The 24225-nt window shown below is 37.6% G+C and overlaps 1 protein-coding gene across 3 annotated transcripts in view; it reads left to right on the forward strand.

Moving 5' to 3' along the window:
• Fancd2 overlaps positions 1-24225 on the forward strand; it is a 728399-nt gene that overhangs the window by 534683 nt on the left and 169491 nt on the right. For all 3 annotated transcript variants that reach the window (XM_068387949.1, XM_068387938.1, XM_068387943.1), the window contains 3 exons: positions 1587-1741; positions 1960-2203; positions 21389-21594. In XM_068387949.1, coding sequence (XP_068244050.1) covers positions 1587-1741; positions 1960-2203; positions 21389-21594 — 605 coding nt within the window. The remainder of the gene's footprint in view (positions 1-1586; positions 1742-1959; positions 2204-21388; positions 21595-24225) is intronic.

A 24225-nucleotide genomic window follows, 5' to 3' on the forward strand; every position in this document is an offset into this window, starting at 1 on the left:
CATTCATGGGCACATCAAGGTCTTCTTCAGCTTCAGTATGTCAATCCAATTTTTCCCTTCATATCTTCTATATTAAACTATAATTAATATTACAGTAATTCAAATTTATGTGCTGTATACCATGTATGTATATTAATCGTTAAAATAGCTACAGTCTATGATGGAAATTTATATGTACATACGGTAGCCTAATTACATTTAAAGTAACACTAGGTGTGTGTAGAGTTGAACACTAGTAATCAGGAAAACAAATAGCAATTTCACATTCAGTTTCATAAACTTGCCAGTTTCATACAAATTCCTGACTTGTTCTGGGTTGTACGAGCTCCTTGATGATATGATGAATCTCTGCTGGAAAAACTTTAGCTACCTCATGGTCTGCGGAGCCTGTCTCCACAAGTTATTTTCATGTTCTTAAGTGTAAAATGCCATTTAAACTTAAACCATGCTTGTTGGCTTGGAAAAGCAGATGTTGGCTAAGATTCATATTGCGTGAAATAGTAGAGCAGAAATTTGGCTTTCTCCCATATGATGAGCGAGCTATGTCTATTCTCTCACCTTTGGTATATTCTTTGTACTGTGTGAGGTATTTGCTGCCATGGCAGCATGAGTCCTCTTTGAGTTCTAATCCATGTACCTCATGGTACTCTTAGGGGCCATGGCATCAATAAAGGAAGAGTACTTCTACTTGTAACTTAACAAATGTTTGTGGGAGATGCTTTCACAGTGAAATATGCTTGCAAAGTGATAGTCAGCCAGAGAAGTGGCATTGTACAGGAAGGGGGGAAACAGCCTGAAGGGGGGGGGGGGTGCAAATAAGCTTTATGCAACTGTTGTAACTACAAAGTTCCACAAAGAATCAAAATTTTATCTAAAATACTATACAAGAGATCCCTGTTCTGTAGAATGTTGAAACTGTGATGGCAGAGGAGTGACTGTACTCTACATAAGGAGCTGAAAGAGTAACTTTTAAATGATTATTTAGAGGGCAAAAACCTTTCTGCCAAAATTGACATGTGGTGTTACTATCAGAATGCTAAGCCTAAATCTTGACCTCTAGCAAGACCTATGGTTTAGACACATCAGCCACAATTTCAATGACTTTCATGAAAAATAAACCATGGTTTTCACTAGGAGATTACATTGTAATCTTAGAATCAATTGTTATATTGCAGTAGGCAATGAAAAGTTTTCCTTCCTTCTGTACCCCTTATTACATAATCAATCTTAATTTGAGAAAATTTTCTCCAAGACCATCTCCAAAGTTCCATTCATTCTGTTACATGCCTTTAATAATGCATTGAGCTGTTATTGTTTGCATAGTCCATAACTTCACACTACAATATGCAAGAAAGAGCATTAGGCTAAAAGACAAATAGAGTTAATATGGATTACTGTTATGTTCATTTGTATCCAGTGAAATATAGCTTTATGCATGCTGTAGTAAAAATATCACTATTTTTAGATATTTGTATTTTTCCTTCTTATTTGACTATTTCATTATTGAACCATGTAGTGGTATTTATTTCTTCATGATTAAAAGATTAGTATTTTTTATCACAATTTATTTTATGATTTTATTACAGAGTTCTCTTGACTTAGTGGATGTACTGAACATGGGGGAAATAAAACATCTCTTAGATATTGTAAGCCATTTAGCTTACTCTGATGCTTCTCATGCAGCCCTCCAAGGTGAATTAGCTATCCTTGTACGCAAGCAGTTATCCCATGTGGAACTCAAGTAAGTAATTTCCAGACTTGCATGTTTTTCCCCTTTTTTATTAAGTTATCTTTATGGATGTTGGAGGAATATGTTTACGGTAAAAAACAAGAATTGATATTACTCTAAAGTCAAGTTTTCTATCAGTCCTGGGTTAAACATTCTTACCTGCATTTTTATTTTGTTCTGAGTACTTTATTGGATTTTTCAAATAGAATGATGGCATGTTATTGTTTCAGGTTTAAACTAATTGGTGTCATCAATGCTGTGTTTTGTTTGAAAAACATAGCAAATCTTGATGACAGCCTTGTGAATAGTAGCAGAAGTTCAGGGTCGGACTTAAATTCCTCTTCATTGGTAGAAGCAGAAAATATGCTTCTCTTAGTTTTCTCATCTACAAAAAAGTCATCCTCTGCCACTGCTCTGTTCATGGATGAATTAGCTTCCATAATTCTCAAGGAAGGGCTGAATGCGAAATTAGAGGTACAGTACAGTTTGTTGCAGTATTTTGATCATACCCTTTTTATTAATTCAAAGATATGGTAGAAAATTGGCCTTCATGCTTGTACACACTTGTTCACTGTATCATTAAATCTAAATCAAAATTGGTAACTAGAAATAATGTTCTTAAACTTGAACATCTGCCTTAAATAGAATTTAGTAAGTGAATATTTCACTTCAGGATTGAAAAAAAAACTAAGAAATTGGGATGTAATTTTCTTGTTCATGTTTGCTTTATTGTTGTAAAGTGGAATGAGTTAAATGATAGTTATTCATCACCATTAATATAAAGGCATTGCATAACATGGAAAGCAATTTTTCCCTGGACTTGTTTGTTTCACATCATTCAATTCATCATATATTGTCTCATTTTTATGAACAAGGAAAATTCCAATCTTGCCTGTGTTATTAGTCCCACTCTTGAAGACTCTCACAGTGTAAGCTCCATCTTGCCCACTAGTGCTGATTCAGCCTCACTTTTATGAGATTTCATAAAATTTCCATCTCTAATTTCCCTGGCTCACATTGTTAGCAGCAGTACTCATTATACCATCTTGTTATTACTGTTGTATTCATTGCATTTCTTGGGATGGTAGCTGTGAAAGTATTTTTGTTGTTTATCCCGTCCCCTGTAATTCTATAAAGAAATATTTATAGGAGTTTTATTCACAATTATATAACACCTAATACAGAACAGGCCTTGATAGAGAAGACAAAGTCATAACAGAATTAAAAAAGGGCTTGAAAATTGCTTGTATAATAGAATTGGTCTCAACTTACTCTCCCCTCTCATGTAACTAAAATGCTGGATTGTGCTTGTTCCTGTATTTCTTAACTCCTTTGCTTTGATGATGTCATTATATGCCAAAAATATGCCTGGTGATACTGATGGGGAAGTCCGGATACATCATTATCTTTATTATCATTATTACTGTACAAGCTAAGGTATAAATATAAACTTATGGAGGTTAAAATTACTCTTATATCCTACAAGAGTATAATACATGGTCGTATATCCCACATAGTTCACATTCGGGAAATTTCACTTATATTCTCCTCCTCTCCCTAAAATTGGCCCCTCCTCCTTTCTTCAGTTATCCAACATAGTCTTTGGGATTCTAGCCTTTATTTCTGATTGTGTAAGAGCTAGTTTAAACCGTTTTTATGTTACCATAGTAGAACCACGCTACTCTCTCTAGCCAATGGCGACATTCCCTTCCTGAGGCATTATTCAAATCCCCCCTTACACCCCAAGGTTAGAGATGTAGGGATCTTCACATCTCTCCCCATCACCAACCAAAATACTTGAGATTTTAGTCGTTATTCACTATTTATTTAAGGTCTATTTTAGTGTATTTCTATGTTGGCATACGTGTTCAATTCTCTGCCTCTAAGTCCCACCCATAATGTAAGCAAAACATTTTACTAGTTATGCAAGTTGTTGACACATGAAGAGATGTGTTTGCCTTATTTTATTCTTTTTTTCTCAACTATCATTTCTACAAAATAATATCTTCATGTCTTATATATGTCATATTAGTATTGTGCATTGTTTTTACCAGTAAAAGTTAGTCTACTGTCATTATTTCCATTTATAGCCATTCTACGCAGTATTCGTCATGTTCTTATATGCGCAGTCTCTATTTCCAAGGCCATGAAAGGCTCAAAACTGGAATGATCCAGTTCATATCAACAGTCTAATGAACTAAATTTATATCTCTCTCTCTCTCTCTCTCTCTCTCTCTCTCTCTCTCTCTCTCTCTCTCTCTCTCTCTCTCTCAGAGAAATATTTCTTTTTGTCATCAGTATTTTGTTTATTGTATACCTTATAGATTATACATTAATTTCTTTATAACGTAAAGTCCATTATTACTGACGAGTAGTTTTGTCTTTCGACGGCTATTTATTGTGGAATATTACAGAATAACAGTCACTTCAATGAATATAGAGTTTTATTACGTAAAAAAAACACTGTGCCTTACTATTATTTTAGAGAAAATTTTATAAAACAGATTTCTGAAAAATTATACTATAATCACTTCATAATGAATGAAAAAATATTTTGGTTGTTTAGTGTGAAAAAATACAAGGAAAAAAAGCAAACATTTGAAAAATGTATCTGTAATCAGGAGTAAAACAAATGATCATAGAAATGTAGGTTATTATATAGTGAGCAAGTATATCCGATGTGACAAATCTCGTAGTGAAGGGGTTAATGCTTTCATGTCTTTCCAGTCAAGGTGCATTTACACTTAAATATGTGTAAATGCACCTTAACAGAACAACAACAAAAAAACATAGTTTACAATATAAAACACATCACAGCATATACTATAGTACTAATTTTTATTTAGTATATAAGTGCATTTTCATGACCTTGTGTAAAAACTGCTTTTTGCCTTTTCCATTTTCCGTATAAATGATCGCTTTCTTGAATTTGATTTTATATAACTATGAATACAATTACAAGTCTTTCTATTAAGGGTGAGATACAGAAGTCTCTAGTTTTTTAATGAAATAGGTAATCTGGAAGTGTCATTATGGGTACATGTTCCTTTAGCATTCGCTGGCATTGTATGCTGCCCTCCTGTTCCCCAAATGGTCAGGTCTGATTCTACTCGTAAAGTTACTTCTGTGTTTTATCATGCATTTTCATTCTGGGTTTTAGTAATCTACATTCTTCTGAGGAATTTGTTTTATACCTTTTTGTAAGTGCATTTGTTTGTACACAGATATAAAACCTCTTCATTTAATAGGAGTGTGATTTCAGCAAAGCTGGAACACACTTGTTAAATATTTATAGAGATATTGGTAGTTTCTCCCTGCCAGCTCACAGAGTAACCACTTTGACATTGGCTGCTAAGTCGTACAGAGGTGTGCTCAGTTCCTCAAACTTGGCTACTTTAATTTTCTTTTTCTGTTTTGGACTGTCTAATTTCTGCAATTGAGTTATATGGAGAAACCACATGTAGGCATGTGTTCATGCTAAGGAGTTTCTGTTCAGCAATGCGGATCCTTTATAAGCAAGTTTGCTGTAGATCCCAATGTTTTAAGCCCTTGCAGGGATTATGATTTCTTACAGTTCTTCCCTTGTGAAGAATGTAAGGAGTAGTCCTCCTCCCAGTTGAAGAATTACAGCAGGAGGAGAAAGAAGCCAATTGAGATTCGTCACCTTTGGGATTTTACTCAAAGTCTAAGAAATCCGGGACCTCTTGGAGGATGATGATATTAATTTAACCTTGAGACTAAGCTACAGCAAGTTGACATCACCTGCTTCCCCTAGAAAAGCAATTATTCCTTCTCTTCGCAATGAACTCAAAGATATATTAGTTTTGGGTGACAATGCAGGCAAGGACTATGCCCTAAGGTAGATATGGAAGTCTGGAGGGTATTCTGTTGAAGAAAAGACTTCTGTATGCCCTGGTTCCATAGAATACATAGTTTTCTCTACCTCAGGAGCCTTCTTCTGTCACACCATCAGACAAAGCCCTTAGCATGACCTCCAAAGTTCTGCCCAGCCCGTCTGAAGGCGTAGTTGATCTTCAGTCCTCGCCTTCAGGGGCGCCATCACCTTCAGCCTTGACATCTACAGGTAAAGAAAAGAAGCACTTTTGGCTTTCTTCACCTCCCAGTCCATTGCCTATGATATATCCCAGTCCCTGATATATCATACTCTTGTAAAATTTATATGAAATCCCAAGCAGACTGGAATGGGAATTTGCATGATCTTTTGTGCTTGAATTGGTCACAATTATATAGTAGTGTAGATCCTGTTGTCCCTTTGAATGAGAATATAGTCAACATAATTGATAGGCGTATCCCTTCTCGTGTGCTAAGGTACTGAGTGAAGGACAAACCGTGGTTCAATGAGGATTGTAGACGTGCTTATTTGGAGAGGCAGGAAGCCTATCATCTTTGGAAGGGTAACAGATCAGATTTGACCTAGAATAACTATACTCAGCTTCGAGCTTTTGCTCAGAGTTTATGCCTCAACTGAAAAGGAGTACAATTTAACCATTATAAAACCCTTTCTGGTACAACTCAGGAACATAAATGGTGGTCTACCCTTAAATCTGCACTCCTTGGTGTAGATGCAACAGTTCTTCCTTTACTTAAACCAGATGGCTCAGTCACTCACTCTCCAAAGGAAAAGACAACCCTTTTGGCTGATGAATTTTTGACAGTAAACAGAGTAATGAAAAACTTGAACTTCCTCATTCATGTTTTCCTGAGGCTAAACAAACTAGTTTAACTTTTCGATCTCGTGAAATTAAAGCTCTGTTGATGGACCTTGGTGCTTATGGAGGTGTAGACCCAAATGGTATTTTTTCCTTGTTTTTTTTTATAAAGACAGAAGATTTCTTAGCTCCAAAGTTATCTGTTATTTTGCACAAGTTAGCAAGAGGAGGAGCTTTTAGCACTTGTTGGAGAATTGGTAATGTTACTCCTCTATGTAAATGTGTTTGTGATAGCTTAAGTCCCACTGATTACCGCCCAATTTCCATAACTCCCATATTATCTAAAGTTTTTGAGCGTCTTCTGGCAAAACATCTTAATAGGTTTGCTGAAGGTAATCATCTATTTCCTAGTTTGCAATTTGGTTTTCGTAAAGGCCTTGGAGCATGTGATGCCCTTCTCACAATCTCCAATGCTTGATTGTGGTCAGGAAGTTCGTATGATTGGCCTTGATTTTAGTGCTGCCTTTGACTGTGTTAATCATGAGGCCCTTGTTTTCAAACTCAAACAGTTGGGAGTGAGTGGGTCGTTTCTTAGCATTATTATTGATTTTTTAAGTAATAGATCTCAAAGAGTTGTTGTTGATGGGCACCATAGTGAGTATAGGAATGTGATATCCGGTGTTCTACAGGGTAGTGTCCTTGGGCCCATTACTTTTCATACTATATACACATGGCATGTGGTTTGGCCTAGAAAACAAGCTCGTTGCATATGCAGATGATGCTACTCTCTTTGCATCAATTCCATCCCCTGAATGTAGATCTGGGGTTGGTGAATCCCTTAATAGAGATTTAGCTAAAATTAGTGCATGGTGCAAATTATGGGGTATGAAGTTGAATCCTAACAAAACTCAAAAGTATGATTGTAAGTAGGTCAAGGACGGTGGCTCCTCAACATCCGGATCTCAGTATTGATAATATTTCTTTAAATTTGTATGACTTTTAAAATTTTAGGTGTGATTCTCGACAGCAAATTTACTTTTGAGAAACACATTAGGTCTGTGTCTTCTTCAAATGCACAAGAAATTGGCTTATTGAGAAAGTCTTTTAAGATTTTCGGTGATCAATCTATTCTGAAGAAGTGTTTTAATTCCTTCATTCTACCTTGTTTTGCGTATTGTTCTCCTGTCTGGTGTTCAGCTGCTGATTCTCAACTTAATTTGTTGGGCAGAAACTTACGATCTATTAAATTTCTTATTCCTGATCGAGATATTAATCTTTGGCACCGTCGTTCAATTAGTTCATTATGCATGTTGCATAAGATTTTTCATATCTATGACCATCCTTTACATTCAGATCTCCCTGGACAATTCTATCCTGTTCGTAATACTAGGCAGGCAGTTAATTCTAATAGCCAGGCCTTCTCCATCATGAGGCTCAATACTACACAGTATTCCAGAAGTTTTATTTCAGCTGTTACCAAGTTGCGGAATGATCTTCCTAATCGGGTAGTTGAATCAGTACAGTAAAACTTCAAAAGTTCAAAGTTGGAGGAAATGTTTTTATGTTGACCAGGCTAACATGAGTCTTTTTATAGTTTATATATAACATATCTATTTTTGACATTGTTAATAGATTATATAGGACTTATCTGTTTTGACGTTGTTAATGCTTTAAAATGATTTATTATTAACTTGTTTTCATCATTTATTTATTTCCTTATTTTCTTTCCTCACTGGGCCATTTTTCCCTATTGGAGCCCTTGGGCTTATAGCATCTTGCTTTTCCAACTAGGGTTTTAGCTTGGCTAGTAATAATGATATCATCATCGGCTGGCTTTGCTGTTCTATCCGTCCCAAGAAAAGGAAAAAGAGGGATTCTCTTCAGCGCAGTTTGTCGACTTCAGAAAGCACGACAAGATTGTCATTCACTCTCCCAGGGATCCACTTTCTCCAACTGAAGTAGCATAGTATTACATCCTCAGAAGATGTATCTTCTCTCTCTTTCCAGAGAGAAATACAATGAGAACTTGGAGAAATACCATTACATGTGAGGTGCTCTCATTAACAATCACCTGTACATGTGTGCACTCCTGTGAGAGCATGCTCGCACGCTCTACATATAGCTCACATTCTTCAGTCTTTATATAGACCTCATTCTTCAGACTTGGAACATTTGAAGCTGATGCGCTTTTCAAAGCTGACACATGCTTTGGAGCTGAAACGCTCTTCAAAGCTGATACACTCTTTGGAGTCAACGAACTCTTTGGTGCTTATGTGCTTTTCAATTGTCGTGCTTGCTGCTGATGTCAATTATTAACTTCTTCGCTCGCACACCTCTGATGCTGAAAGTTAACTGCTCTCGTTCATGCATGCTCTCCACTTAGTGCACATTCATCGGTCTTAAACATTCACATGGTCGCTTGTAAGTGTACTCCTTTTGGTGAGTGGTCATCTGCTCACAAGTACTACACCACTCGCACACGCATATGTTGCGCTTACTCATAGGATCTTGATGTTATACCTGTTCATACCCAAGCACACACTACTTTTCATACTATATACATATGACTTGTGGTTTGGCCTAGAAAAACAAGCTCCTTGCATATGCAGATGATGCTACTCTGCATCAATTCCATCTCCTGAATGAAGATCTGGAGTTGCTGAATTCCATAGAGATCTAGCTAAAATCAATGCATGGTGCAAATTATGGGGCATGAAGTTAAACCCTAACAAAACTCAAATTTTGATAGCGAGTAGGTCGAGAACAATTGCTCCTCAACATTTAGATCTCGGCATTGATAAAGTTTATTTTTAACTTTGAGACTTAAAATTTTATGTGTAATTCCTGATTGTAAATTTACTTTTGAGAAAATCTTTTGATTTGTATCTTCTTCAACTGCACAAAAAATAGGCTTTTGCAGTGATCAATCTATTCTAAAGGTTTTAATTCTTTCATTTTGCCTTGTTTTGAGTACAGTATTGTTCTCCCATTTGGTCTTCAGCTGATGATTCTCGTCTTAATTTGTTGAACAGGAACTTATGGTTATTAAATTCTTATTCCTGGTCTAGATATGAGTCCTGTAACTGTTGTTCATTTAGTTCTTTATAAGATTTTTCATAATTCTGACCATCCGTTGCATTCAGGTCTTCCCAGATAGTACCATCCTAATCCTAATACTAGGTATGCAGTTAATTCTTATAGTCATGCCTTCTCAATCATAAGGCTCAATACTTCACAGTATCCTAGAAGTTTTATTCCAGATGTGACAAAGTTGTGAAATTATCTTTTTAATAAGGTTGAATCGATGGAACTTCAAAAGCTCAGATTTGCAGCGAATGTTTTTATGTTGAACAGGCTGACATATGTCTCTATAGTTTATATATAAAAAACTATTTTAATGTTGTTACTGTTCTTAAAAATTTTTATTTTCATTATTCATTACTGCTCTTGTAGTTTATTTATATCCTTATTTCCTTTCCTCACTGGACTATTTTCCTGTTGTAGCCCATGGGCTTATAGCATGCTGCTTTTCCTACTGGGGTTATAGCTTAACTAATAATAATAATGTTAATAATAATACTATTGGAGATTGCTAGTACTCTACTATTCGGTAGCGCTTCCCATTTAACGCATATTCTTGTGAACTAGAAAATTCTCCAGTTGGTTAGTGGTTATCTGTTAATGCGAGCACCTTCTTGTGGATTTACTCTCTCTTATTCATGTGCGACCTTTAGTGAATGCACACCCTGGTAATTCGCGTGCGACAGCGCTCTGCTGTTGAAGCATATTCTCAAATTAGATTGCACTCAGCAGCCTACAATCTCACTATGCAGTTGCACTTGCCAATTAAGGTATATTCACTAATCTCTTGGCGTTCGTATGATCGCACTTGCCAGTACTCTTTTGACACAGTGCTCCCCTATACACACATACACTACCTACACATTCCAAAATGCCTAAGCACTCGAAAGTGTACTCTCATGATTGCATGCATGCACTAATCTTCACATGCACTGACCCCTTTGGGAAAATTCCTGTACAAAGGCACTTTACTGTTCGCACTCAGGTACACTCATTTGTGGACATACGACCTTCTTGAACGTAATACAATGCTATGAGTGGACTTTCTTTCTGGATAGCACACACAATTCTGCTGGTGCATACACACATGTGTGCACATTAGCTCCCCCAATAGAATGCAATTGCTTATAGAATCACCAGTTTTGGGACAATAGTGTAGACATGCTAAGGTATAATACTAGAAGACTGCTATTAAAGGGTACAGTAATCTCATTCTCAGACAAGTCCCCTCTTCATTCTCCTTCGAAGATCATTTGGTCATCTGAGAGGAAGGAGTCCAGAATTTGTAATAAGAGCAGATCACTCCTCATGTAAACTCCAGCAGGGAGAGAGCTCTAGAACACCACAGTCTAGCTCCCATAGAACTCACATGCCCAGATTGTCATTATTAGGTGTCAAGCAGCCTCAGGACTTTTCAGTCCATTGGCCTTCTCAATGTGAACATGCTAGTCCTTCAGAGGTACAAGCATCTGGTTCATTGTCCAAGGCTAGCAGAGGAATGAAGTAACCCTTGATGCCAACAAGAGACGCTCCCATCCAGAAAGAATCTCCAGATTAGTACCCAAGCTTGGTGCTATTTTCAGAGAGGAATATTACATCTTGCCAACCTTCTTTAGATTGACTAACCCCCACCTTTGCCGAGGGGTAAGGAGTCGTTAGACAGAATCGACACTGAGTCGAATCAGCCTTTATTTCTACGGGAGTACAAAATTCTGAGTCATTTAATGGGGTTACTTTTGGTTTAGTTTTCTATGGGTACACTATCAAAAAGAAATTCGGTAGTTACGTCATGCGTTGCTGGGTAAGTGCTGCTCATGACGGGTTACGCTTGTATTAAACGTTCCCTTTATTCCTACGATCAGACAGCCACATCGCCAGCTCTTCACCCTTATAGTGCTTGTGCTTTTGTCTTTGTCTTTGGCATTGCAACTGGTGGCTTGTTGGTAACGTCCTTGCCTAGTGATTGCCAGACAGTTGTTCGAGTCCCGTTCTAACTCGTCTAGTTCCTTTGGTCGCTACAACCTCCTGTCTTTATGAGCTAAGGATGTGGGGTTTAGGCAAACCTATAGGTCTATCTGCCGAGTCATCAGCAACCATTGCCTGGCCCTCCCTGTTCCTAGCATGAGTGGAAAGGGGCTTTGGGCACTGAACATATGTGTATATAGGTAGTGTCTAAGGCATTGTCCTGCTTTTTAGGGCAATGTCACTCTTTCTTGCCTCTGCCATTTCTGAGCAGCCTTTAAGTGGACGCTCTATGTCTGCCTTTTTTTTTTAATGATTCAAAATACTCAATTTCTATATATGTTTTAGACATATATAATACCTTCATCATATAAAAATTTCAAGTCATTTCATCAAAACTTTTTGATTTATTAGCAAAAATTATGATTTTTATAAATATTTTAGGTACATTTTTCTCCATTAATATGACACCAATTGTATTGAAAATGATACAATCAAAACTTCTTTATAAATTGAATAATTTCATGTGACAAATTCTTGATTTCCCTTTTTCTCTTTTTAATTATTTTTTTCTTAGTTTTCTTCGTCTAGACGTAAAATAATCATGAAAAAAGAGAAAAACGAAAATCAAAATTCTGTTATCCAAAATTGTGGGATTTTTATTCTTCTTTTCAATGATATCTTTCTTTCTAAAATTGAACCATAAATGAGTAAGAAAAATGTACCCAAGTGTGAATAAGTATGTTCTTGAGTTGTGAGCTTCCAAAGATTTGCTATAACTTTTCATTTTTTTTCTTAAAAAATCAAAGATAACATTATTATGATAACCTTACTTTGTACTTATATTGTTCATTCCTACATGAAGGCTCCCTAAACAAGGTATTTAAACCCTATGTTTACTAATACACTTGGTTTAAGGGTGTCATGAGTTGCTAGCGGCCTCTTATTGTTGCCAGAGTTTGTTAGAATGCTCCAGCTTTGTACCGTTTTTCATGTTTCCCTCCCCTTTTGGTTCTTATTTGTTGCTCTCTGCTTGCTATTTGTTCTTTCTTTGACCTTAGTTAATATTGGTCATGCTATAAAGTACACAAGGATGTTGTGAAAACACAATGTACTTACGAACTGCAAGTAAGCAAACACACATGCAACGTATCTTCTATACGTCATTGGAAACTCTGGCTGTTCTTCTCGTAGTTCGTAGTTTGCATTCACCTACGCTCTACCATTGCCTTCCATCTCTGCCAGACGTACGAGATTTTGAAATATAAGTGAAAAAATTACTATATAAATGTAAAAATAAACTCTCAAAGACGATTCTGTCAAACTCGGTATTGCAGATGACGCAGTAAAGATGACGTCATCATTTAAAGACCTCTATGTCTTCATTATTTATAAAAATAATTGGCTGAAACTTCTGGAGAGCATATACGATATAATTCTGCATACATAGAAATAATTAAACGATTTTCGGTTTTTTAAAGTTGTTCTGTCAAACACCATAGCAGATGGTCCCCTTAAACCTTGGACTTGAGCTTGCATATTCATTATTTGTGAATTAAACTGTGTGTTTTTCGACTATGTCGAATTTGAACCAAGTTCTGCGTTTCAGGATCCCTCTGAGGTGTCTGTGACAGAGGATGATGCTACAATTTCGTTAACATGTTATCTCCTCCTGTTATTGTGCAGCATGGGATTGATCTTGTTCTTATCACGGATCCTTTGGCTACCGCAGTTATGCTTCCATTCTAGATTATCCTGTTATGTCTAGATCCCCCTCTTCCCCATGAGTGCACTGAGTGGGGATTTATATCATTCAGACTATGCAGATAAGTTGATCACCCTATAGAAGTGTTTTCCATTAGAATAGTGAAAACATCTCCTGTTTCCCGGAAGGATATTAGAGTTGAGCCTGTCATTTCCCCTTCTACCGAGGCAGCCTTATTGGAAGATTCTGATTGCCTGTCTCTAACTCGTATTAACAAGAAAGGCTTGCCTCGTACACCTAGGGGCCTCGGCGAAAAACTCCTCTGAGGGGCGACTGGAAGTTTCCCTCTCAGCCCTTGCCTGTTAGGTTTTCACCAATGCGGCACTCGCCTCCTCGCCCCCTCACCATTTGCCCTCGTATCGGTCCCCAATGCCGACTGCTCCGATTTCTTCGCAAGCTCGCAAACGCCTGACTCCAAGAGATCATCACCTGCCAGGAGACCAGCTTGCCTTGTGTGAACAGCATGGTGACAATTCTCATCTCAAAGTACAGTACATTGGGCTAGGGAGGATGACCAAAGCAGGCTTCGATGCAGAGCACTACTTCGAGGGATCAGCGCCTGGCAAAACCCCCAGCGGTTAGACCGGTGTTGCAATTGCCAGGTAAGGAAATTAACCCTACTTTACAGGTTCCTGGATCAAAGAACCCCCTGGTTGAGCTCTGTGTCTAATGTAGTGCGACAGGCAGTGAGGGGGTCCTTTCCCGCTCGCAATCCGTGGATTTCCCTGATGGCTCCTCTTCTCCATCAGACCCTAGGAGGAGTTCTGATGGGTTGGCCCTTGCAGGACCCCCTTCCAAGGAGAGACATCTCTCCCCCCGGGAAGGACAGGATGATCTCTCGGACAGAATCTTTCCGCCACTCGCCTATAGAGGTGGTTCCACCAGAGTCTCTCCCTCCATCCCAGCCTTATGTTATTCCTCCCTCCGGAGAGGACCAACGTCCCCTCAGGAAAGAGGCAGCCACAAGGAGGAATACTTGCCTTCGCGCAAGAAGCCGAAGGACTATTTTACCATTCCAAGTCCTCTGCGAGGGCTTCTGCGCCTTGGCAAGAGAGGGTGAGGGAAGTCTCACATTCTATGATGTCAGAAAATGACGCCCTGCCTATAGCCTACCTTGACGACTATGACCCACCCCAGGCTCCAATGGGTGAGAGCTTGGAAGTGGATGAGCAGTTAGATTTTGAGGACGATCTATTGCTTAGAGCTGCTAGCCTTAAGCTCACGGAAGCAGAACAGAGTGTGTCCGAGCATGCCTTTTGGTAGGTCTTGGCCTGCATTAGAACCATCAATAGGCTGTCAAATCCATCGAAAGCCTGCAAGGTGGTAAAGACATGGTTCTCAACCATGTCTGTGGCACTCAAAGAACCCCCGAGAGCAAGTTGGTTGAAGAGTGCCAGGAGGAAGGCAGTATCACAAGCTACAGGCTCCTCCTCTAAGCTCCTCTTGATTCTGTTTGTGCATCGGAGGTGATATTAAATAGGCAATCAATAAGCCTCTTCTGGCGTTACCTCTGGACCACTCTACAGAGACACTTACGAGAGGAGTTCTCTTTGAGAGATTGTCAGGACTCTGCCTCTTTCTTGATTTCGGAGATCATCAACCAGGAGGAGGTTGTGAAGTATGCTATGTAGGTTACTTCGTGGGTGGATCTCTGGTTGTGATCGGTGGGATACCTGATTAGGTCTGAGGACTGGTCCTGTGAGTCCACCAGTAAGTAGATGAAGACCTTCCTTTTGTCCAGTACCAGGACGATCGAGTTCCTCTCCTCCTAGGTTGTTAACCTGTGGGAAAATACCATCCTGAAGAGATGGGACTCAATCATTGAAAATTTCCATCGGCAGTTCCCGCAAGCCGAGGTATCCAGGCTGAGAAACTCTTCTTTCGGAGGAAGTTACCTATTCCATCTGGAAGATGTCGAGCGAGTGGCGTAGTGGTGGAGGAAGTCCAACCAGAACTCCCTCCAGGGGGCCCTGACATCACGGCCTTAACTTCCACCACCAAAGATACAACCTCCACCCAAACTTCCGATGAATAGGACTACGGTCTCAAAACAACAGAAGGTGTCTAAGAAGCCCTTCCAGGATAACCGGAAAGGGTCAGACTCCTTCCATGGAGGGAAGGGAAATAGAGAAGCCAGCCGAGGCCCCTCTTATAGGATGGGGAATCCTCCCACCTGTCTACCTGTGGGGGGATGCCTGCAAAGCCACTGGCAAAGGTGACTGCAGCTCAGGGCCGAACCCTGGATGGTCAAAGTGGTTTGTTAAGGGAATTGCATCTCGTTCACTCAATTTCTTCCTCCACTGACTCAGGATCTAGTCCCAACAAGCTCTTGCACTAAGGGATCCGCGAAGGATCCGGCCGAAGTCCAGACCATATTGGAGAAGGGTGCTCTCCAAGAGGTCCTCGACCAGGCTCTAGGCATTTTAAGTCAACTCTCTTGTGGAAAAGGTATCTGGAAGCTAGAGACTATTCATTGATCTCTCAGCCTTGAGCAGGTTTGTCAGACAAACAGCAGCCCCTTTTTCTCAAGGTATGCTTTCAATTCAGGAGTAAAACATTCATTGAAGTGAAAAGAAGAGCAGTGGCTTAGGAATTGGCAATGTGTTGCCTGAAAGCAGGTAGTGTGCCTTTTCTCTTATTCTTCAAGGGGTGATATTTTATAGCGCGATAAAAAATGTCTAGCTTTACCTTATGGTTTGCCACATTGTCACAAAAAGCCAAGGTCATCTTGGCCTTCTGTACCTCTAACTCTGGTTGCTTGTGTGATGCTTTTGTGAATGAAGACCCTACTTTGAATTTTTATATTAGAAAAAAGCCAAGCCTTATGACTGTTGAACGCTTACTCTGGATTGATTTCCGAAAGTTTTTCTGGATGGGCTTTTGTTGTTGCTTTATCTGCAGATGAAGAATCTCCTGCAATTAGGATGAGTTTTTTCACATTACTCCATTCTCTAATAGGTGCAAACAGTTTGGTTTTCTTGCCTAGCGCTGAATTTAATATTCAGGAATATTCCTCTTGTTAACAATGCCGTATGCTGCAACCTATGTGAATTAATTTATATCTTTCTTTTAGCCATATCTTTTATCCATAAGTTTCATGCCTCCTCTGTCTTCATTTAAATTTCTGTCACGTACCATTGCAACGACTTTAGCGGTAGATGAGGATTTAGCAATGGGTAATCGTGTCTCCTCCTTCATTTTAAAACTTTTCTGGACAGAAGACTAATTCTTTCCAGTCATGTAGCAACTTCAGCATAATTTTTTCCTTATTAGTTGTTGAATTTCTGCTGCCTTTACCAGGCACACCACCTAACGAGCTGTTTTGGACAACAATCGCTCCACTTGAAACACTTTTAAGGACATGATTACAGTTATTACACAATCTCATTGTAGATTTACTTTCAACAGATAAAGTAATCCCACACTTACTAGAGAAATTGAGGAAAAAACCTGAGACCGACACATGGCAAATTCAGGTATCTTGACGCTAAGCACACACAAGATTGCTTGGATTTGCATGTATCACGCATTCTACTCTGAGTGATGAGCAGGATACCGGTTGAATGTATTGGCTTGCAGTTTGAAAGTTTTGCTAGGTGCTTACAAGTTTATAAGCCTCTGTTAAGTAAATTTTCAGCGTGAATTTTTTATAATGGTATCGATAATATAAGAGGACAGTTTAGTCAAATATGTACAAACCTGTAAGGCCTCTTGTTGAGAATACTAATAATTTCTTTTTGTAGAATTTTAATATAGATGCTTATATTTTTATTACTAGCTAAGCTACAACCCTAGTTGGAAAAGCATGATGCTATAAGCCCAAGAGCTCCAACATGGAAAATTAGCCAAGTGAGGAAATTAAATAAATAATTAGATATATAATATGAGAAGTAATGAACAATTAGAATAAAATGTTTAAAAAACAGTAACAACATTGAAACAGATATTTCATATATAAACTATAATAAGACTTATGTCAGCCTGTTCATTATAAAAACATATACTGCAAGTTTGAACTTTCAAAGTTCTACTGATTCAACTACCTGATTAGGAAGATCATTCCACAATTTGGTTATAGCTGGAATAAAACTTCTAGAATACTGTGTACCGTAGTAATGAGCCTCATGAAGGAGAAGGCCTGATTATTAGAATTAGCTGTATGGCAAGTACAGTATTACAAACGGGATGGAACTGTCCAGGAAGATCTGAATGTAATGAATGGTCAGGATTATGAAAAATCTTATGCAACATGAAAAACGAACTAATAGAACGACGATGCCAAAGATTAATAGCTAGATCAGGAATAAGAAATTAATAGACCATAAGTTCCTATCTAACAAAACAAGGTGAGACTCAGCAGCTGAAGACCAGACAGGAGAACAATAAGGCAGAATGAAAGAATTAAAACCTCTTCAGAATAGATTGATCACTGAAAATCATAAAAGACTTTCTCAATAAGCCAATATTTTGTGCAATTGAAAAAGACAGACCTAATGTGTTTCTCAGAAGTAAATTTGCTTTCAAGAATCACACCTAAAATTTTTAAGTTGTACAAAGTTAAATAAACATTATCAATGCTGAGATCTAGATGTTGAGGAGCCACTGTCCTTGACCTACTTACAATCATACGTGAGTTTAGTAAGGATTCAACTTCATGCCCTGTAATTTGCACCATGCACTAATTTTAGCTAGATCTCTAAGGGATTCAGCAACCCCAAATCTTCATTCAGAAGACAGAATTAATTCAAAGATTCAAAGAGAGTAGCACCATCTGCATATGCAACTACCGGTATCTTGTTTTCTAGGCCAAACCACATGTCATGTATGTATACTGTAGTATGAAAAGTAGTGGGCCAAGAACACTACCCTGAGGAACACCAGATATCACATTCCTATGCTCATTATGGTGCTCATCAACAACTCTTTGCGATCTATTACTTAAAAATTTAATAATAATGCTAAGAAACGACCCACCCACTCCCAACTATTTGAGTTTGAAAACAAGGGCCTCATGATTAACACAGTCAAGTCAAAGGCAGCACTAAATTCAAGAACGATCATACAAACTTCCTGACCACAATCAAGGGATTTTTGTGCAGCATTGGAGATTGTCAGACAGGCATCACATGCACCAAGGCCTTTACGAAAACCAAATTGCAAACTAGAGAACAGAAGATTACCTTAAGCAAACCTATTAAGACATTGTATCAAAAGATGTTCAAAAACTTTAGATAATATGGGAGTTATGGAAGTTGGGCATCAATTTGTTGGACCTGAGCTACTGCAAGCACATTTATGTAGTGGAGTAACATTATCAATTCTCCAACAAGTGCTTAAAGCTCATTTTCTAGCTAACTTGTGCAAAATCATAGAACTTTGGAGTTAAGAAATCTGCAGTTTTTATAAAAAACCAAAGGAAAATACTATTTTGGTTCTACACCTCCATAAGCATCAAGGTCCATCAAGAGAGCTTCTATTTCACAAGATTGAAAAGCTAAACTAGTTAGTTTAGCCTCAGGAAAACGGGAATATGGAAGATCAAGTTTCTCATTACTTTGTTTACTGTCAAGCACATCAGCCAAAAGGGTTGCCTTTTCCTTTGGACAGTGAGTGACAGTGCCATCTGGTTTAATTCTACTCCAAAGAGTGCAGATTTAAGGGTAGCACACCACTTGTGTTCCTGGGTTGTATTTCTTTTCAGTTGAAGCATAAACTATCTGAGCAAAAGGTCTAACCTGAGTATAGTTATTCCAAGTCATATATGATCTGTTACCCTTCCAAAGATGATAGGCCTCCTGCTTCTCCAAATAAGCATGTGTACAATCATCATTGAACCATGGTTTGTCTTTCACTCTGTACCTTAGCACACGAGAAGGGATACGCCTATCAATTATGTTGACTAGATTCTCATTCAAAGGGACAACAGGATCAACACTACTATGCAATTGTGACCAATTCAAGTCCAAAAGATCACTCAAAATCCCATTTCAGTGTGCTTGAGATTTCATATAAATATTACCTAAGTATTCTTACTTAAGTATGATACATCAGGGACAGTCTTCTTAGTCTTCACTACTAATGAAATCAAGGCATGATCAGATGTCCCAACTGGAGGACAAACCTTACTTATTATAACGCCAGGGGAGTCGGTGTATAGAAGAGGTCCAAGCAGTTACCAGACCTGTGACTAGCTTCACTATTATTTGGTCACAGCCTGATTCAGAGGCAAAGTCCAAAGCTCTTAAGCCATGGTGATCAGTAGGAGAAACAGAATTTAACCACTCCCTATGGTGAGCATTGAAATCACCAACAAAGACAAAAGAAGCCTTTCTATCATCTTCTTGTATCTTGACCATAACGGTAAGAAGACAATCGAAGATAGAATCATCCATGTCTGGATTTTTGTAGATGGAACTCAAGAAAAATTTATCCCAGCCACAAACTCTTATTACCTGAATCTCATGGCATCTACATTCATAGCAGGACCTATGAGAAGTAGGATACTCGGTCCTAATATACACCGCCATTCCCCGGGTCCTAGGAATGGCATCTCTTTTCAAAATGGTTGGCTCCCTAAACCCAGTTATAAGGAGCTCAGATAAATGCCTCGTATTAGAAAGTTTCTGAGCACGAAAGAATATCATACTGTCTGGGCACAACTGTACGGTCTTGATTAGTTGCATGAAGACCATGAATATTGCAATAGATTAGATGACACTGACGAAGTCTAGGACGGATTAGTCCCGGATTTCGCTCAATGTCTCCAGACAGAATAAGAATCAGTGGTAATAAGAAAGATGCATAATACTTACAAACTAAATTAACAAGAATGATCACAAAAACAATATGTACAGACATTTAAATAAAATTATTGATCAAACCCATAGACCATAGAAAAAGGTTGGAAAAACTGGTCAACATAGAGGAGCCAATACACCATCCAAGGCTATATGCCCTCCAGGATAGCCACTTCAATGGAAGGGAGGACACTGAGGATGGTTTTGAAAAGAAAAAGAAACAGATAAGGAAAAGGCAAACTCTTGATAAATCACGAGGCATCCTTGGCCCTTTTATTAAGCCTGCCCAACACCATTAAAAAAAAAAAAAAGATAGAATAGTGTGCCCTAGTGTACCCTAAAGCAAGAGAACTCTAACCCAAGATAGTGGAAAACCATGGTACAGAGGATATGGCACTACCCAAGACTAGAGAACAAGTGTTTGATTTTGGAGTGTCCCTCTCCTAGAAGAACCGCTTGCCAAAGCTAAAGTCTCTCTTTTACCCTTACCACGAAGAAAGTAGCCCCTGAACAATTACAGTGCAGTAGTTAATCTCCACTGTGATGAAGAATTGTTTGGTAACCTTGGTGTTGTCAAGTGCAAGCGGACACAGGAGAATGTGTAAAGAATAGGGCAGACTATTCTGTGTATGTGTAGGCAATGGAAAATTAAACCGTAACCAGAGAGAGGGGTCAAATATAGTACTGTCTGGCCAGACGAAGGACCCAATAACTCAATAGTGGTAGTAACTCAACGGGTGGCTGGTTCCCTGACCAACCTACTACCTATAATATTCAATGGGATATAGCATATTTACTAGATTTTGAAGTGAAAGCCATCTCTGCTATTCTTGACTTTATCAGAACTTTTCCTTGGATAAAATTCTTCAAGCAGAGTATCAAACTTTACAGTTGAAGTTTAGATAATAGTTTTCACTTATATATGTTGGACTGGTTTGTTCTTCTCTCAATCATATTTTTATTATAGAAATATGAGTACTATGGTATGATTGAGTCTGTCAATTATTTATTTTTCAGATTCAAGTTAAAGTTGAGATATCTTCATGGGATCTTTTTTGATACCACCGTCCCTTCATCCAAAGAATTGTATATTTGACTAATGAATCCCGGGTACTTTTTTTTTTTTAAATGCCACAAGTTTTAATCTAATTTTATATTTAGATACTTAACTGGTGTTATTAAAATTCCCACCCACTACCCCATTTACAATACAATTTTTCTGTCGATATTCTTTAATTATTGTAGCATTTTAAGACTTCATTTTATTTATATTTCTCTTAACTAAGGAATATAATTTATGACCCCTGTAGACTGTGAGCTTTTGGGTTTAGAATAATGTTTTTTTTTATTTCTATAAATAATAAAACCCTGCCAATTGTTACAGGAGTGGATTTGTGACAAAATGACTAATGATTTTCAAGAGGTATATATTTTGGATATAGAACAGGATACTCAGCCTCCCGAGGATATGTTACCTCTTGAGATACGTTGGAACCTTGAGGCTAATGAAGAAGACAGGAAAATAGCCCTGAATCTTGCTCCTATGGTTATTAGCTTAGAACAAGCAAGAGTTGACCCCTTTGATGCAGAGTAAGTAATATGTGTACAGTACAATCTACGATTATTACTGGTAAATGCATGTCTGGAATTTATTAAGAATACAACCCACTTGGTGTCTTGGAGATTCTAGATAGTTAGTAATTCATATTTTTGAGAATAAATTTGGGATTTAAATCAAGAAAGTTGCATAATTTACTTGTGTGTATATATATAATAATAATTATGTATACAGTATATATAAGAGAGAGAGAGAGAAAGTATATATATATATATATATATATATATATATATATATATGTGTGTGTGTGTGTGTATATATATATATATATATATATATATATATATATATATATATATATATATATATATATATATATATATATATACATTTATATATATCTATATCTCTCTCTCTCTCTCTCTCTCTCTCACTCTCTCTCTCTCTCTCTCTCTCTCTCTATATATATATATATATATATATATATATATATATATATATACTGTATATTTATATATATATATATATATATATATGAGAGAGAGAGAGAGAGAGTTCCATATGAGAAATTTAATTATTGTGATTTTTTTCTCTTTATTCTATGAACAGTGTGTGTGTGTGTGTGTGTGTGTGTTTCAAAGAAGAGATTTAATTATTGTGATTTATTCTCCTTATTAGTCTATGAACAGTACTATTCATATATTTCGTTTTATTAACTTTAAACTTCATCGTGAATGCACTTAAAAGGGATTTAGAAAAAGCACTTTAATAAATAAATACTCAACCAAAGAAACCACAAGAATATTTACCATGATTGTTTCTGTTTTTTAATTGCTTCATATATCAACTTTGTATGTAAACTTCATCCTCATCATCATCATATTTTCCTACGCCTATTTACACATAGGTTAGATTTCACCAGTTGTCTCTATCTTGTGCTTTTAAATAAATTCTTCTCCATTTATCATCTACTTCATGCTTCATAGTCCTCAGCCATGTAGGCCTGGGTCTTCCAACTCTTTTAGCACCTTGTGAAGCCCAGTTAAATGTTTAGTGAACTAATCCACATATGGCACTCGAGTAATCTCTCAGTTTAATTTCTAATCCTGTCCTGCCATTTAACTCCCAATATCCTTCTGAGGGCTTTGTTCTGAAATCTACTAAATCTAATGGAAATTGTTTCCTTGTCATACCACGACTCGTATCCATAGTAACACCGGTCTCGCTTAGTTTTTAATTTCAAGCGATTTGATATCCAGATTTTTCTCAACCTAGTTATTGTCCGATATGTGTTTTTCAATCTTTCATTAAACTTTAATTTTAAAGATCCTGTATTAGATATCATAGTTTCTAAATATTTAAATGATTCTGCCTCATTGATCCTTTCTCCTTGCAATGATATTTCATCTTCCATCGCATATTCTGTTCTCATCATCTGACTTTCTTTTATTTATCATGAGCCCAACCTCATGTGATATTTCATGCATTCTGGTAAGCAGGTTTTGCAAGTCATCTGGTGTTCTGCTTGTAAGGACAGCATCATCAGCATACTCTAGTTCAGCTAATTTAGTATTACCTATCCAGTGCAATTCTTCTTTACCATCCCAAACTGTTGTATGCATTATAAGATCCATGAGGAGGATAAGCAACATAGGTGGAAACGCATTCCCTTGGAGTACCCTACTGTTAACTGGAAAATTATCTTTTATAAAATATATTTTTCTGTTTTGTAGTAACATAATACAGTACCGAGTCTTGGACATTTGCGTCACCAATTGCGTCAATGCGTTGACGACGGAATGACAATTTCCTCGACGGTTAACTCCATGACGCTAAAGTTGAAAAAGCATTCCAATGACGTTGGTGCAAATACATTGTTGCAAATAAAATTTTGTGGCATTTTCTTCTTTCTGTCAAGTTTTCTGTGTAATCGCCTAATCATCTTGCTTTAGTACCAATTTCATTTTTTTTCTTTTTCTTTTTATGGGACTTCTCATTTTCTAGTAAAAAGTAAACTTAGAGAGAGAGAGAGAGAGAGAGAGAGAGAGAGAGAGAGAGAGAGAGAGAGAGAGAGAGATAGAGAGAGAGAGAGTGTATGTGTGTTTGTGTGTGTGTGTGTGTGTGTGTGTTAGTTACAAGGATTTTGGAGGTCTCGAAGACTTTATAGTCTATCCGCAGAGGTTCCATTTGCACTTTGGTAGAGTGATTTAGTTTAAGCATTTAGAGAGTTCTTATGATCTTGTCTATCTTTTTCTTGAACTCATTTACCGTGTTACTGTTTACTACATCCGCTGGAAGTCTATTCCAAGTATTTGCTATTATGTATGTAAAGAAATTGCCAAATTGAGTGGTGGTGTATCTTTTCAATTCCAGTTTGTGTCCATTACCTCTGGACTGATTTGTGCTAAGCGTGAATAGATTATTGTAATCTACATTTGTTATTCCTTTAAGAATTTTGAATGCCTCTACTGTATTAACTGGCCCCTTAGTCGTCGAGTTAGTAGATCAAATAAATTCAAATCTTCCATCATCCGCCCATAACCAAATTGCCTTAGTGTTGGAACTAGTTTGATGACACTAGCTTATACTGCTTCCAATCTATCTATATCCCTCTGAATACTTGGAACTCGGCATTAGACTCCGTATTCTAGATTGGGTCTTAC

The sequence above is a fragment of the Palaemon carinicauda genome, chromosome 1 (genome assembly GCF_036898095.1).
Source record: "Palaemon carinicauda isolate YSFRI2023 chromosome 1, ASM3689809v2, whole genome shotgun sequence".
NCBI lineage: Eukaryota > Metazoa > Arthropoda > Malacostraca > Decapoda > Palaemonidae > Palaemon > Palaemon carinicauda.